Source organism: Lytechinus variegatus, chromosome 2 (assembly GCF_018143015.1).
Source record: "Lytechinus variegatus isolate NC3 chromosome 2, Lvar_3.0, whole genome shotgun sequence".
NCBI classification, from domain to species: domain Eukaryota; kingdom Metazoa; phylum Echinodermata; class Echinoidea; order Temnopleuroida; family Toxopneustidae; genus Lytechinus; species Lytechinus variegatus.
In genome coordinates this window covers 68,237,542-68,254,678 of record NC_054741.1, presented here as the reverse complement: position 1 = coordinate 68,254,678, position 17,137 = coordinate 68,237,542, and the positions used below count along the sequence as shown (strand labels likewise).

The window sequence follows — 17,137 nt, the reverse complement described above, 5'->3', positions numbered from 1 at the left end:
AGACCATTATTAGTCAAATGACTGATTACGTAACATGTTCTACGGGGTGTGTCTTGGATTACCAATGAGTGGACAGGTTGTCATCAAACTCTCTCGATCCACCAATAAAGCACTTTGTATAATAAGCTCAGAAATAACAAAAAATACATAAAAATAAAAATAGGTTGCACAATCGATGGTAGTAGAGAACTGAATAAGCCAAGGGAAGTTGAATTGCGATACATTGCAAAAGACTGCAGTTTTATTGGAGCTAAATATTATTATGTACGCATGAAGCTAATCTTTGTGAAAGTTTTGTGAACAGTGACATTCTTCGCTCAAGTCACTTTCATGACCGTGTGAGTTGAATACCGTTTCTGCCGCGGGAACATGTGAAGTTCCCTGTATCGAGCGAATATTAATAGTTTGACCTATTTCTGACTCATCTGATCAACCGCTGTTCGAATTTTGTACCCAAATGCGATTCAAAAGCAACAAAGAAAGACAAAGAGAAAATATATCGATAGAAAGAAACAACGAGCCGCCCTGAATTTAATGATCATGTCATTAACAAATATAGAATTACATTTATAATTAAAATATGAAATTAGACAGTCTAAGACCTGATAGAGATATCATCAAGTTTCAGTCATCATCAAATATTTACTTAGTTTCCTAAAAACAAGAAAAAAAGTATCAAACTATAGGTCTAGTTACAAAATGCTGCCCGATGTACTGTGTATACGAAATGAAAGAAGGATCTCTCATTCCAAGGATTCGTTGGGTTAGAATAATAGTGTAGGTGCATAAACCAACTAGTCTCCAGTACTTTCATGCATAAAATATATGAAGGTCTATGTCTGTGAAACTGTAACATGTAACATTAAAATGTGAAACTATTTACATAATTAAAAAGTACACTCATATATCACAGACTGAATGCAATAATTTTTTAAGATAAAAGGGTAATGTAAAACACACCCATAAAACAAAGAAGACGAAAAAGAGAAGGAGGAGGAGGAGGAAGAAGAAGACGAACGAGGAGAAGGGGGAGAAGAAGAAGGAGGAGAAGAAGATGGAAAAGAAGAAGAAGAAGACAACGAAAAAAAAAGAAAGTTGAAGAAAAACAACATATAGGTTGATTCAACCCACTTGGAATTTCTGGATCAAAATTCACCAGGATAAATTGCGATTCTTATTCAACAATTCGAGAACTGAATTTAAAAAAAAAAGAAATACCAAAATAAAGTATTCCAATCTCTCTCCGTTTTCGTTATTTCGAAATAATAACGTTCGGTATATAACAAACGAAAAAACTTTCGGAATAACGCACTATAACCCTTTATTTCATGGTAGAAAATATATGTTTTGTAAATGATTAGAATAAAGCAAATTAAATCATTGACCAGTCTCATAAATAACCAATGTTAGAATTTTACCAAGATAGTAAATACTTTGATTTTTATTAGCCTGCTGTTAAACCCTGCTCATGGTAGTTACAATGATTAGTTACCAAGCATGTAGTTTTAACAAAATTTACGTAGTTACAGCAACAATAATTTCTTCATGATTAAGTCTTTGAAATCATTGAATACCACATGAAATGTTATTGGTCCAGGGTTAAACCTCCTTTTGAATAATATATAAGATTCGTAATGTTGAAAATGATAATCTATATAAGATTTGTGCATTTGTGTTGGTGACCCGGGTTCGATTCCCACTTGGTGCGCTAGTGCCTTTTGGAAAGGCATTAATTCTCATCACCAGGTCCCTCGGAGAGGACCTTAAGCTGTTGGTCTTCTGGTTGCTTGCCTACAAGCATACATGCTTTCTTAGCAATCAGGTAAAAGTAATATCATTAATAAGTATTAAGGGCCTTCGTCACCACCACCACCACCATCTTAATAATGATAATAATAATAATAATAGGCATTTACATAGCGCCATCTATCTTGAAATAATCTAGTCCGAGGCGTATTGTCATCATTATTATTGTTATTACCCCGGCTTTAGCTCGAGCAGCCTCTCAGCGCTCATGCATTCAAGGAATTAATCATACCAGGTACCCATGCACCCCATATTGGTCGAGTGCAGTACCGTCTGGATTAATTCCTTGCTGAAGGAAAACACGCCACGGCTAGGATTTGAACCCACGATCCTCTGTCAGAACCACTAGACCACGACGCGCCCATCTTCATGAGTTGATCATTATACCATCATTATAAACGTCGTCGTTGTCAGCTAACATCAGAACCATCAGCTCCATTAACGATTTCTTTTATCTCTTTTCGTTGGATGAGTGTCGTTTTAATCTCGCATCCATGAAGAGGAAAGTAGAAAATATCGCACAAGTTACCGAAAGGATGGCACCAGTCGACATGAAGGTAGTTTTGAAAGAACCAAAGAGCTCATAAAAGAGACCTAGTGACAATGAATTAGCAAAGTAAAATTGGGAAATAATGAATAATATATTAATTTGTGAACGACAGGAATATTGATTATTTGTCAGTATGTCCATTAATTTGGCCGACACCAAGTCGGGTCTTAATCCACTTATCTATTTTCGGTTTGATCTAATCTCACACTAAATTGTATATCAGACTATACAACCAGTTCGTCTATTATGTCTATTTTCGATCACTTTGTCAAATTACCAGATAGTTACAAGGTTTAACATGTTTAAGATATTTTCTAATTAGCATAAACACATTTTGTATTATCCACTTTGTCGACATCACTTAATTACTAAATGAAGTATTCATTACCCCCCAAATATTCATTTGAAAAAAATCAAGCAGACGAATTTTAGATGAGACAACATAATGAAAATGAGAAGAACAAGTGATAATTAACCAAATTGATAGTTTAGCCATGACGGTGATAGACGATCGAGAATTAGACCGTCTGTGATAAAACCCGTAAATACATGTTAGAAAAAGCCTTTCAGACATGATGCAACAATTCTCATCGACAAAGCATTTTTTGGGTTAACAAAGTAAAATGGCAGTGATGCGTCTAAAAAATTGACGAGGCAAGACATCTTTGTTCGCGATCAAACTCTGGAGAAGCATATATAGATAGGATTAGTATAGAAGATTTGGCTTGGAAAGGGATGACCTGACTAATGCGAAAATGTTCATTTAGCTTTGTCCCGGCATATTTCAACGATGCTCAAACTGGTTAAGTGAAAATGTGCCTTATTTTCTTATATCTGTTTAAGATATGAAACTCTTGCTTGTAGTCAAATAATATGCCGAGGTTACATTTGAATATACCACTTTTGAACTGACGGCTTATTAAACTGTTTCATAGTATTTGTCCATTTTTTCCCCGGTTCATTCAAAATGCTGTTCATAAATTTCATTTAACGATGATCCAAATATTTGTACCACGTTGTAAACACATTTTCAAAGAGTGTATAATATATCTGCTTACCAGCAAGTGTTCCAGATAGCAGAAGCACTACCCCACTCGTGCAGAAAACGATCGACGCGGCGACGGGGAAGTCTTGATTCTTGTATCTCAAAGCTACAGCCGCGTCAAATGTGGAGGTTGCCCCGTAAACTCCAAATCCAGCGAAAAATGAACAGAATAGAAGGTGATATATCGATGAGCTGATGGGATAGGCCAGTAGTGCGATTGATGTTATAGCTGTGTTGACTGGAAACATGTGGGGTGCAAGGTGTGGGTGCTTGTAGAGAGTTATCATAAGTATCAGCCGACCAATGAAACCTCCTAAAGATCCCACCATTGGTAGATACACAGATTCGTTTTCAGGCGAACCGACTGATACTCCATAAGACACAGAAAAGGTAATCCAAATGGCTAAGCCAACTTGGCTTAATATATGACACGGGAGGTACAGAAAGGTGAAGACGCGCTCCCTCCTCAGAAAATCCACAGCTAAAACGGATGAAAAAAATTCTACAATCAAGGCCCATGAGCCCTTCTTGAGCCGCCCTACAAAGCTTGACCCATCGTTGTCCTTGAGATTATGTTCACCATCTTTGTTATGAAGAGAGATTTTATTTTTTCTGCTTCTTATTAGAGATGAATCCTCGTCATCAGTCCTTTCATTGTTACATCCTTTCTCTCTTTCTGCAGTGGAAAGCCGAGGAGGCCTGAATGTGGCCCCAATGGCTGTTTGGTAGAACAGGATACCACTGAGACAGAGAAAGGCCCCCCTCATTCCGTATGCGTTCAAACATTGTACAGTTATGTAAGGTAAAATGATACCTCCAGCTTGAGCACCCATTTGTGTCAAGGTAAGGACCATGCCATAGTTTTCCTTGAAGTGTTCACGAAGGATCACAGTTGAGCTCTGACGTAGTGGTGACGAGAATAAACCTGGAAAAATATCAAAATATGATGTTTTATCTTTATAAAGTCAACCTAAATATTGAATTGTAAGGTTTAGAGTTTCATGAGCCAGATCTCCACAACTTTATTTTCTCCCCTTTTCATCCCAGGCTATTTTCATCCCTTTGACTTTTTGAAGTTATTAGAGAGCAACCGCCCCCTGTCGCCCCTGTCCCCCGTGGTGCCAACCCTGCAGTTTGACGCCATTGTTAAAATGCTATAAAAGATCCCACTGCTATTATTCTAGAGATATGAGATATCAAATATTACGCCCAGGACTGGCTCTCGAAAAAGAGGCACCTGTCAATGGGCAAGACATGCAGTCAGTCAACAATTAAAAAAACGGCAATTTACCATTGCTATAGTGCTTCAAAATAATTCATATTATTTTTCAGGACTTGTTCGGACCCCCTTAGGATTCCTTTAAGATAATTCCGGGAATTAAAAGATTTGCCGAATATATATTGGGAGTCCACGCATAGTGTTCAGACTGACAAAAACACACTTCGATCCCCCATTGAATATCATTTAATAAACAATCAGATTTATTCCTGTATTTTCTTTTGCTCACCTGCTCGTCACGCTAGCAAATTTATGTTAGAAATTTTTAATTTGAAATACAATGCAACAATTAGACGTCTCGATTTAGATATTAACCGTCGATAAAAGAATAAAAATCTTGGGACTCAGGCACATGTGCATAACACAAACGTCCAGCGTTTATTACATTTATCGATGTTCAAAGCTAGGAGCACTGAGTGTTTTGCTACAGTAACACAGACAAACCCGATCCAGACCGACTAAAACTATTATGTACGTTATTTCCAATAACATAGCTATCACAGCTTATGGTATCACAGGCCTGATTCATTTCCCGTAGGCTCGTGTGTTAAAGTGGCACTTAACAAGAATTCATAAAAAATAAGGAGGAAATTCGAGGGTTAAATGTTTACTACTAGTGGATAGGATGAATGTCTGACATTATATATCTGACCAGAAAAGGGTACCTCGACCGGCTCATTTTAAAAATAAATCAGCATTTACGAAGACTACACCTGACGGGACCAAATGTAACAGGAACTTTTAAATGTTCCTTGAACCACAAGAATAGTGAATCTATTTTGCACTGTCTAAGAATGGATAATATAGGATTAAACCAAAACCTGATTCTTTTCAAAACACATGCACCTAACTGGATTATGCAATGTTTGTGGAGTGCCCGAAACAACAAGACATTTTCTAACCATAGAGCTATTAATAGCTCCATGTTCTAACTGAATGCGCAAAATATATCATAGAAAGAACAATGCTTTTAGTGGATACAGACTGCCAAGAGGCAGCAGATCTCGAGGGATCATTGTCTTCATCAGAAGCTTCACACCAGAGAGCACTTGTGTCCTTCGTAAGAAGGACACATTCCTCGCTTATTTTTTAAGTTCTCTCTGCATAGCATATCATAAGATATAGCGCCTGTAAATAAATGTGTATAATGTGTATATATGTATATCATGTTTTTTTTTGTTATTTTCTTTTTCTCCCTCTAAATTTACTTGTATTTTGGCTACTGCATTTTGAAGTTCCCCTTGAGTCTATGTACACGGGTGTCACCCATCTATGAATCTATAGAATATTCCAGATAACCATGTAAAGCATAACATTTAATAATAACACATTATATTAATTGCACCGAGCACAAGCCCAGAATGTCTGCATTAATTTTTTCCTTATAATTGGTTATGATATACCATACAGTAACATGTACTTAATACACACTTTATTTTTCTCTTTTCAACTTCGGAAGGAGAGGTCTGTTGACAGGCATCACACTGTCTTGGTTGGGTATGGGGGGGGGGGCTAGGCAGTGCTTGCTTTTATTAGCAACCACGCGCATGCTGAGAAGCCCGTTCAAATTACTGAACCAGGTTGGCCAGAAAATACTACTAGTATTCAAACAATCAAGGATTTGTGATGAGCCGCCTTTCACGATCTCATTCAAATTTACTGAAAGCAGCGCCAATCCATTTTGCGTCAAATTTTGTAACCACAAAAACGACAAATTGATCATATAGGCGTAAATATTCATATCTGAATGACACGCGCCTCAAAACCCAAGTTAACAACAACAAATTCATCACTTGAGAGAGTAAAATGACCCTAATTCTTCCGCCAGTAAAAATTTAGTTCCATAGTGGTGAAATATCTTTCCAATTTGGAAAAAGTAAGTTCAGTAGGTACCCTCCCTAGAATCAGTGTTGGATTGTCAGTCATATTCATTCATTTTTGTCAATCAGCAATATCAAATTTATTGAGCAATGGGTTGGCTCCAATTAATTATCTTTGGCCTGCCAGTTGTGATTAGGCCCGTGCAGCCTTATTGGTGTGACTGTGACATGAAGGTACCATCCAAGGTGCTATCCAAAGTGCCATCCATACCTGTAAAGAAGAATGAGCATCCGAGTGACAACGCTGAGCGACTGAAGAAGGCCCCCATCAATGATACACCTGACAAGAAACCACCCACTGACGACACACGACGATGGCCAAACTTTGTTGACAAATAATTGCTCAGCGGACCTATGGGTGGATGAATAATAATAATAAATACTATCAAAATGGAGGTCGAATACCCTTCATCTTTAAATGCCAATTTGGGGGCTCATTTTTGTGCATGATCAAAAGATTGAATCGCATTGTAGAGCTTTACTATACAGTTTGCATGCAGTCACTACATACCATTCCCTTATTTTGCTTTTATAAAACATTGAGGTCGTATAAAATTGTAAATCAGCTCTTCCATAGGCCTAACCATAGTATTATGCCGACTTGAATCGTCCAAATCATCTTTGTCCGAAATAATTTATTTGGTTGCAAATTATCTTTTATACCTGTTGCTCTTGTTATGGGCCAAACCGTATTTCTAGAACATGTAGCAGAGACATTCGGCAATAATAATTGGCGTGCGTCTAACCTACATTCTGCTCTTTTATAGGTCACTTTGTCTTGTTTTGTTACTATAGAGTTCGGCCTCTTTGCACTATGACTTGAAGTTGTAATGAAAGTCAAGCACAATCAAGATGCAAATTGATTTTTAACCAATCAACAATGAGAATTTCGAAGTCGTTTTATGGATCCCTCCATTTTCTCAGATTTTTACAATGTTTATGATAATTTGCTTTTGTATAATACTTTGTTTTACTTATGGGAAAAAAATATCATTATACCTACCTCAATTTATATTGTTTGAATAAGCATTGACTATACTTACAGGTAAGATAGAGGACGCCGAATTGCATGGCCACTAGGAATCCTACCCTTGTGTAGTCTAACTGTAACTGGAAGACCATAGACGGAATAAGAACAGACATAGCTTTCGTCATTCCAGGATAGATCAAATGAACAACAAACTTTCCTAAAGCTACCACGTAGCGCCATTTCTCTGTCCTTTCTGTATATTTGCCCATTTTCAAACTGGAGTTATCTGCAAGTGAGTTGAAATGAACATTACGATTACTAGATCGTGTTGCATCGATGTTTAAGGTTTCCATTATTGAAAACGATTCAATGGAAAACCTATAGAGTTTGTATCGTATACTTACCATAATCTGTTTGTTGAATATATTTTTGTGATATAAGGCTACATGCTCCAGTAACTATGTGGTATCTTCGAAAACCACTTTCTTGAAAGCATTTCGAATAATTGTGATCTCCATTCTAATACAATCAACGCGATATTTTTGGGGAAACGGGGAAATTCGATGCCATTTTGAGAGGATTTGATGCTTAAAATTGTCGAGGTTAATGTACCCGAGGCTGTAGCATGCATGGTTTAGAGGAGAATATCGAATATGATATGAATAACAACTTTGAACCCTATTTATGATATTGACAAAGAGCCTTGGTAAAAATTTGTTCTTGTCGGGGCAAATAATTGGGAATGACGTTATTGAAAGCAAGTTATGACAAAGTAATACACTTTTCAGATCGACATTAGCCTCTAGTTTAAGATCGCCACATAACATTCGATAAGGTTCCTAGAGTCTGAGTTAATTTTATCTCATCCGAAAATGCATCGACCATTGTAAGATTGGAAATACAATGCACTAACACCCCCAAAACCCCTTAATAAATATAACAAAGAAACAAACAGCAACAACATCTGGGGCCCGTTGCAGAAAGAGTTGCAATCAATCGCAACTCCAAAAATCATACGCAACTTGATTTTCAACCAATCAACAGCGCGCATTTTTGACTTGCGATTGATTTTTTTCTTGCGTTTAAACGCAACTCTTTCTGCAACGGGCCCCAGATTCAATAAAAGGTCTAGTATTAATGGTACTATGATATCATAAATTTGTTTTGGTAAAATATTGTTTATATCATCAGTTGAGGTAACCTACCTTTATGTAAAGCACAGCAATATTTTGCGGAAGAAAACGAAAACTTCGTGAAGACAGAGAAGTTAATTTCCAGAGTACAAACAGTTTCCTTGTACGAACTTGAATCTGAGTACTAGGTAATGTATTTTACAGTCACACAGATAATTATAACCTCACTCTCATAAAAAAACATCCGAACATGTCGCATTCCACTATAGAGCCACCTATTTGACGTGTTTTTCTTGTTAAAGGACAAGTCACCCCAATAAAAAGTTACATTGAATAAAAAGATAAAACAATCCAACGAGCATCGCAATACAAATCAAAATCGGATGTAAAACAAGAAATTAATGATATTTTCAAATTTCGCTTAACTTTTTGTAAGCTGAATAATAATGACAATTGTTTCCATGTAATTTTCTTTAATTCAAGATTTCCATATTGAACCATTGATACTTATTGATATTATATAAATGTTATCCAAGAACTATTACCTTTTATTAGCTTATCTAATTTGAAGGTAGGGGAGAAAACTACTTATCATGATTATTAAATTTAATTGTACGATTGTGCAAGATTGCAACATCAGCGCACAAAGGGTTAAATTAACAAAACATTTACATGCACATCCTGGTCTGTATGCAGGGTGGACTTGATAATGTCATCCACTCACGATTTCTTTGTATTTTATATATGAAATATAAAATATTCTAATTTTCCCCTCATAGTCATGCGAATGAAAGTTTTATTCCACCATGAACATGTGAAATAACCAATTTCAAAATATTTCATGGTTTACAGTCACAGGTTGGTCCCTATTGACAAATTTGTAAAAAATGATATATATTGCGTACTTTAAACAATAAAAGACAAAAGAAATAGTGAGTGAGGGACAGCATATAGTCTCTCTCATTTGCATGTCACTGACTTGTTCATATAACTATTTTGTGAAAAATAAGCGAAATTTTAAAATGCCATAACTTTTCTATTCTACATCCGATTTTGATGAAGTTTTTAGTGTTGTACCCGTTGGATTTTTCTCTATTGATCAAAATCAACATTTTCTAGGGTGGACTTGACCTTTAAATAACCACACAAATAATGACAAACGTTAGTGTTCAAAGACGGGATTCTATGGTTGATGAATAACAATAATATGTTTTGATATGCATCGACTCTATGCTATGTCTAATTTTGTTATTCGTTCCCATTTAGAGTAATCGCTCAATATGATCTGACGATGACAATATAGTCATGTTCAAATAATCTCTGTTTACGCAAAAGCCCAAGCTTCTCTGCTTTGCAGTGGCTTTTCGTGAGAAATAAATGTGTGCTATGTTGCTAATTAACATTTGCTGTGGCATGATTGCCATATAGTATACTGAACTTTTAAAGGAGAAATATATAGATTATGAATATGGCTTTATTGTATATCAACGGAAGGTAATGATGTGGGGACTATCATCATGTCATCTGAAAATAATTGAAAAAAAAATAGAAAGGACGGAAATCACCAGTTATAAATCGCTAAAATGCCTCGATCTCTGAAATAAGCCTCGAATCAGTCTCTGAATTGACTCAAATTTGATGACGTGTATAAGAGAGACGTGATTGGCTCTCCCATGTCAAGCTCCACTTGCGTGCAAAACCTGTTGCGATGGTACTTTTTTTCACACTATCACTAAATACTTCGATCACGCTTTACATCGCAATTATTCAATTCAATTCAGTCTTCTTTATTCGCATAAAAATGCACATAAAAATATGTTTTCCAATATACAAAACAACATATTCAATTTATAAAAAAATACACTTATTTATTATTATTATTCATTATCATGTTATGAGGTTTAAGTGAAAAACAAGTGTGCTTTCATTCAAGGGAATTGTAGCCAAATGTAGAAATAATCAAGAGGGCACACTCTTAAGGTTGGGCAAAAAAAGGCTTTTTTTTAAATAATTGTTTTTTCGTTTGTATTCTCTAGCCTATACTGAGAGAGAGAGAGAGAGAGAGGGGGGGGGGGGGTAGAAGAGACGTGCGTGGTCTGACCAATGTGGTCATGTCTTTTATATCGGCACAACTAGTATTTAAAGGGGAATGAAACCTTTGGAACAAGTAGGCTTGTGTCGAAACAGAAAAATCAAAGAATGAGAACAAAGAGAGTTTGAGAAAAATCGGACAAATAATGAGAAAGATATGAGCATTTGAATATTGCAATCACTAATGCTATGGAGATCCTCCCATTCGCAATGCGACAAGGATGTGTGATGTCACATGTGAACAACTTTCCCTTTGATGGACTATAAAATACTCCCAAAGTGTCTCTTTTTGTTTTTTCTTATGGTGATACAAACACTTTATCCATGAGTATTCTTTAAAAATCTGTATTACACGCCCTCCTGTAGAAATAACACATGATCTACTGGTAGATGTGATAAAAGAGGCAGTTTAAGTGAAATATATACTAAAGTAATGGGGAGATGTGTTCACAAGTGACATCACACATCTTTGTTGCATTGCCAATGAGAGGATCTCCATAGCATTAATTAGTGATCGCAATATTCAAATGCTCATAACTTTCTCATTATTTGTCCGATTTTTCTCAAACTTTCGTTGATCTGTTCCTTTGAATTTTCTGTTTTCACACGAGCTATCTTTTTTCCAAGGTTTCATTCTCCTTTAAATGCCTAGTTGCGCCGGTAAAAAGACATGACCACATTGGTCAGATCATGCCAAAAGGATGCGCATTACCTATTATTGATCAATAAGATCGCTCGTTGCATTTCATTTACGCGTCGGCATTTAAGTGCAACTTAAGTCATCTTAAATCTCTGTGAAACATCCCCTGGATTTGTTTTATTTCCCAATAGAACATGTAATCATGGTTGTTAAGGTCAGCGGTAGATCAAGAATCAGCAAGGAGATCATTAAAGACCGGCAAAAGAGAGAGAAAAAAAACAGTTGACCCTATTGCGTTTTTTTTTTTTTTTTAACTACTATAGCAATATTTATCTAAACCACTGTTTGTTTGGACTGATTTGACCTTTAAGGCCTGGTCACACCGCCCGAGCGTTGTTGGAGCGGTCGTGGAGCGGAAGGGAGAGAGGGTCGAATTTCGCTCACAAAATTGGGGGAAAAATCGAAAAAAAAAACCCAAGAAATCAAAAATGGTGAACGGTAGCGAGCGGTGATGATTTTTTTTTCTCTCCGCTCCACGTACGACCGCTCCAACGACGCTCGGGTGGTGTGACCATGCCTTTAATTTCATGCTTGTAATGATATGCAGTATGCCTATTTTCTATTTCTGCATTGAAAAGTGAGTGGGCAATAACGGGTGATGAATTAGCAATAATTGAAATTGAAGTGTTAGTACATTGTACGTGACTTTTAACACACATTTTATCCAATGAAACATTTTCACAATCATTGCGTGTAAGAAATGCCTGCTTTCAATTGCCGGGCGAGTTTTCTTTAATCACCTTGAGGTTCAACTCAGCCTGATCAATGATCATAATTGGATACAAACACAAAGTCATGATAATGTTTCGAGATTTGTTGAATTCGTTCCCTCCTCGGCTCAACACTCTCTCCCTCTCTCTCTACCTTTCTCTCTGCACATCTTATGAGTGTTATAATCACGATTATCATTCTCTTTGTTTCCTCCGATCTTTCATGTAATCTCCTCCACGTACTTGCCTTTCTTCACTCGTTAATGTCATTTCCCCACCGAACTGTACCCCTCTCTCTCTATTTAGCACGCCCGCTTGGCGCGTTCCTGTCTCTCTTCCACTCACACACGCATATGTACACATAACATACATACATACACCATACGCACCTCACACATCCTATGCACACTCCCTTTACCTTCATCCCTCTTCCACACCCTCGCACACCTCGTCGGCGTTCATCCGAACCGTCGTATCAGTCAATTTTGGTCCAAAAAAAGAAATCGATTTTGATATGTTTGCAGGAAATGAATGTACAAGTCCTATTCTATTCATAGGTGAATTTCTAGGCAGCAATTTATTTTAGTTTCTGAGATATGATGGGATTTTCACCGACGACGATGCCATACATTTTTTTAATAAAATGCGCAAATCCCATTGGAAACGTGTACTGTAGCAGAGCGATACGACGTTTTGACTGACCGCGATTTCAGTGCGCGCGGTCAACCGAACTGTCGTATCGGCCATCTGCGCTAAATTGACTTTGCACATGAAAAGCGATACGACGTTTTGACTGACCGCGCGCATTGAAATCGCGGTCAAGGGTTGTTGTATTCCCTATGGCGTTTTTGTACAGGGGAAATCTAAACCGCTCAAACCGAAATTACAAGCACGGAGCTCTTTTGCGATATTTTCTATAATCCTTGGTTCTGTGTAAAAATAAGGATACCATTTTCAAGCAGTTGTCTTGGTCTTTCCAACCATGTATTTTCTAGCAATAAATATGTTGTAAGGCCGGAGAACTAAGTCTGAAAATTACAGTAAACTTTGAAGTCGATTATCTCTGAAATGGGTTTTCAACCGTCGTATGTGGATACGACGGTTCGGATGACCACCGACGACCTTTGCAACTCTTCGATGACATTGGCCAAAAAACATTGATACATTCATGGATGACTGCGCGTGCATTCGTGTCTTTTCGTCGTCGCTCACTCCTAGTCTGCAGGCACAGACCCTGATTGAAACTTTGATCAACATTGTGTCTCCACGCTAAGACTAGAACATGCAAAACTTGCTGAGAGGGCCTTCAGTACACACAAGGCAAGAGTAGGCCATGAGTTACGCCAACATGATATGGCTTTTCAAGACTGGCACAACGATATTTTTGAAAATAACCAATGTGTAATATACAGGATTTTCAAAGACACCCATAACTTAGAACCTTATCTCATACAACTTAATGAAAAAGATCGAACATATCTCCGTAAATTTAGATGTGGCAGTCGTTATTTGCCTTGCGTCAAGGGTCGGTATGAAGGTATTCCTAGACAGAATAGATTATGTAATCTTTGTAACCTGGGTAAGATTGGTGATGAATTTCATTATTTATTTGAGTGTTCTTACTTCAAATTAGACAGAAGCAAATAAATTGCTTCTCAGTTTGCCAAACGTCCAAGTATAGTCTATTAATACTAAAATTCCCAAAACACTGTCAAAACTTGCCAAGTTTGTTAATATTATCATGACACAGTTTCGTAGATAAGTACCAAATGTATATACCTGTATTATACATGTAATACTGTTGAACACATGAATAACAAAAAGAGAAAAAAATTGATATAATAACATATTAATATTTTTTGCATTCAAGGCTTTCACCTTTTTGCCATCTTGTTAGAGCTTTTCACATTTATTCATGTTTTGTTATGTATGTATTTATGTACGTATTCATTCTATGTATGAATGTATGATGTATGTATAACTGTGTATATTCTCATACTCCGAAAGGGGTCGACAGAATAAAGTTTCAGTTTCAGGCTGCAATTCAGACCCTGCATATCAATTTGTTGTGTACAAAAAACGCTCCTCTTATAAGGCATAGGAATGGGACGTTTAACGCACAGTCACTAATACGCGCCGCTGTCTTCGCATCGTGCAGGCAGTCTACGTGTATAGTGGCGGGCTGCTACATTGCGGTGCAGGGGTGTTCAACTTACATATCGTGAGCGCACTCAGCTGCGTGTTTTCACTTCTTCTCCTTTCTCTCCTTTTCTTGTCATTTTTCCTCGCACTACTTGTTTTCATAAATTTCCCTGTCACTTTCCTTGTTTTCTCATTTCCTTCAGTTTTGTAACTCTTCTTGATCACTTGCATTCATTGGCACACCCCCGTCAAAAATGGTACGGTCCTATCCAACATACACTCAAGTCGTCGCTGTACGAATAATGAAAACGTGCAAAATTCTTCACGCGCTGCGTTGCCTAGCTATGCGTGTGTACTGTGTAATATACTGTGTACACACAATGCCATCGGCTGAACCCGCCAAACTATAGTGACCAATTATTGCAAAAGCTTTTGCAAATGTGAAAAGTGACAGAGGTTTTTTTTATCCAATCAAATTCATTCTTAGGTATTCGCAATCTACAGCATTTTCTGCAAAATGTCTTTTTTTTTATAGGGTCTATTGTGACGTATTTTTTTTTTACAACAATGTGAAGTCGCACCAAACGTTTCGTTTCCCGCACTTGCCCATTGGCTCATGTACAAATGGATTTCCAAAATCATCAAGAAAGGTTCCAAAAACCTCAAAAGTGACAGAACTTAATTTGACTAAAATTAAATGAAAATCATATCATGTTCAAGGTGAGAATCTGCTCTATTCTATTCTGTTTTGATAGATCACCTTGTTGACGCGTTTGGGAGATATCTTAGCAAATCCCTCAAAAACGGCGTATTTTCTATTATTCTCCATAGGAAATAATTTAACACGCTACGCACTGCAAAAAGGAGCGCAAACAAATTGATATGTACTCGAGTGAAGCGTTTGCCCAGCAGACTAGCTCACTCCAGTACATTACATTCTGTTCTCCGTCAACTTTTTTGCATTGCCAGTCCCGTTTTATTGATTTTTTATAGGCACTATTTCATTACAAAGCGATTTGTACATTCCTTTAATTCTTTCACAATTGGTTATATACTATGGAGATTGGTTGAAAGTGAATTCGTCACTGATAAGAAGCTTCGTGAGATACCTCATTTCTTGATTGTTGATATATGCCATGTTCGCCATGTTGTTGATTGAGTCTAAAATTCTACCCCACTTTAAGGTTGAAAAATCCAGCCTAATTAGCATGAATGTATCAATTGGTTCCATGGTTATCTCTACTCTTATTTTAGTACCTTTTTGACCGTGACGAAAGTGAAAAAGAAACAGCATTAAATTACAAAACAAGAAGAAAATATTGAAATGGGAACAAACAGTCTGTTTTGTAGATAGTGTTTCGTGGATTTTAACTTTGATTTGACAAGGAAGCATTGCCCTTATTCTGTTTCACTTTTACTTCCTAAGAACCACCATGCGAGAGAGTCCACCTGTACACCCGATACTGTGTAATCAGACGTAGAGAGCGCTCATCATGAAACACGAACCCTGTATATGCAGATACTAAAATAATCTAATCAAGAAGTCTATTTTACCAATAGGGCCTCTGGGTATGATTGATTTGGATAGGCAAAAAAGATGAGGGAATAAAAGAGAGACAGATAGAGAGAAGGAGAGGGGACAAGAGAGAGCGACAGAAAGTGAGAGACGGAGGGGGGGGAGAGAGTGGGGTGAGAAGGAGGGGGAGAGGAGGAGGGAGTTAAGAGAGAGATGGAGGGGGAGGGGATGGATGAGGATTTGGGCGTTCTGTCGGTTCGTCCAATTATTTCTGGTACATCTATACCCCCCTTAGTAGGTTACCTTTTCTTCTTCCTTTCTTTTCTATATCGCGCCATGAGCATCTTTTTATGATGGATACCGGCTCATTACAAATATTTACATTATTATTATAATCTCAATTATCCTTAGAACTTAGCTTTTTTGCATAAGTTGGACTTTCTTCACTCTCTCCATTGAGCCTTGTTTCACGAAATGAGTCATAATTAAACTTGTAACCCCCACACTGCAACCCCGCCCCCCCAAAAAATGGCGTAGTATCTATCTCTCTCTCTCTCACAAACACTTCTCTTAGACTCTCCTCTCCCTGACCCATCCCTATCTAATTTGCTCCCCTCCCTTTATCTCTCTTAAATACACTCATTATTGGGATTAATCAAAATGACGTTTCATAATTATAACGTACACATTATCGCAAAAATGCGTAAGAAATAATAACTTAAGACTGGCTTTACTTGCTATACTCAGTTCATAAATAAGTTCAAATCACTATATCCTCATGCTTTATATATTTTTCTTTATTCATTTGAAGATAATAAGCTTGTAATAACATATATTTTGGTCTTCAAAATCATTACACCAGAATCAACATGTTCAATTATAATACATTTTACATTGAAGTACTATTTTAGGTCTATACATCGATTCGTTAGCGCGTGTATGCTATAAACATAATGCGGCTTTACATTCGAATGTTTCGAAGATGCCCTTTTTCATTTCTAGTATTATTGAAATACGCAAAAAACAGCCGAATCTTTCTAATGGGTATATTTAATTCTTTCACGAAGGAATCACAGGTTTTATCCCTTAGAAATAGAAAGTATACCAACACACAATGAACATGAATTAAACACTGAAGTTATTAGATCATAACATTTTAATATAAAATTAAAACAATAATATTTCTATCAAGATCGATCGATTCGTTGATTTGAGCATGGTGAGATCATCGCATTATGATATTCTGTGAATTTATTTTAAGTTGTTATACATTAATTCTTATTCCTGTTTTAAAATATATTTAGATATATTTTAC

The 17,137-nt window shown here is 36.9% G+C and overlaps 1 protein-coding gene across 1 annotated transcript; it reads right to left on the bottom strand.

Moving 5' to 3' along the window:
* Positions 1-99: 99 nt before the first annotated feature.
* Positions 100-7,926, bottom strand: LOC121408770 (monocarboxylate transporter 1-like). Its single transcript, XM_041600400.1, has 4 exons — positions 7,604-7,926; positions 6,772-6,912; positions 3,415-4,326; positions 100-2,400 (listed from the first exon to the last, which is right to left on the bottom strand). Exons 1-4 carry the CDS (start codon positions 7,881-7,883, stop codon positions 2,258-2,260), a joined length of 1,476 nt encoding a protein of 491 aa, XP_041456334.1. The 5' UTR covers positions 7,884-7,926; the 3' UTR covers positions 100-2,257.
* Between the last annotated feature and the right edge of the window lie 9,211 nt (positions 7,927-17,137).

Excerpts from the sequence above, each read along its gene's own strand:
- LOC121408770 (XM_041600400.1), bottom strand. The coding sequence starts at position 7,883 with ATGGAAACCTTAAACATCGATGCAACACGATCTAGTAATCGTAATGTT. Across the intron at positions 6,913-7,603 it reads CGGCGTCCTCTATCTTACCT|GTCCGCTGAGCAATTATTTG; the intron begins GTAAGTATAGTC and ends ATCCACCCATAG. Across the intron at positions 2,401-3,414 it reads GCTATCTGGAACACTTGCTG|GTCTCTTTTATGAGCTCTTT; the intron begins GTAAGCAGATAT and ends CATTGTCACTAG.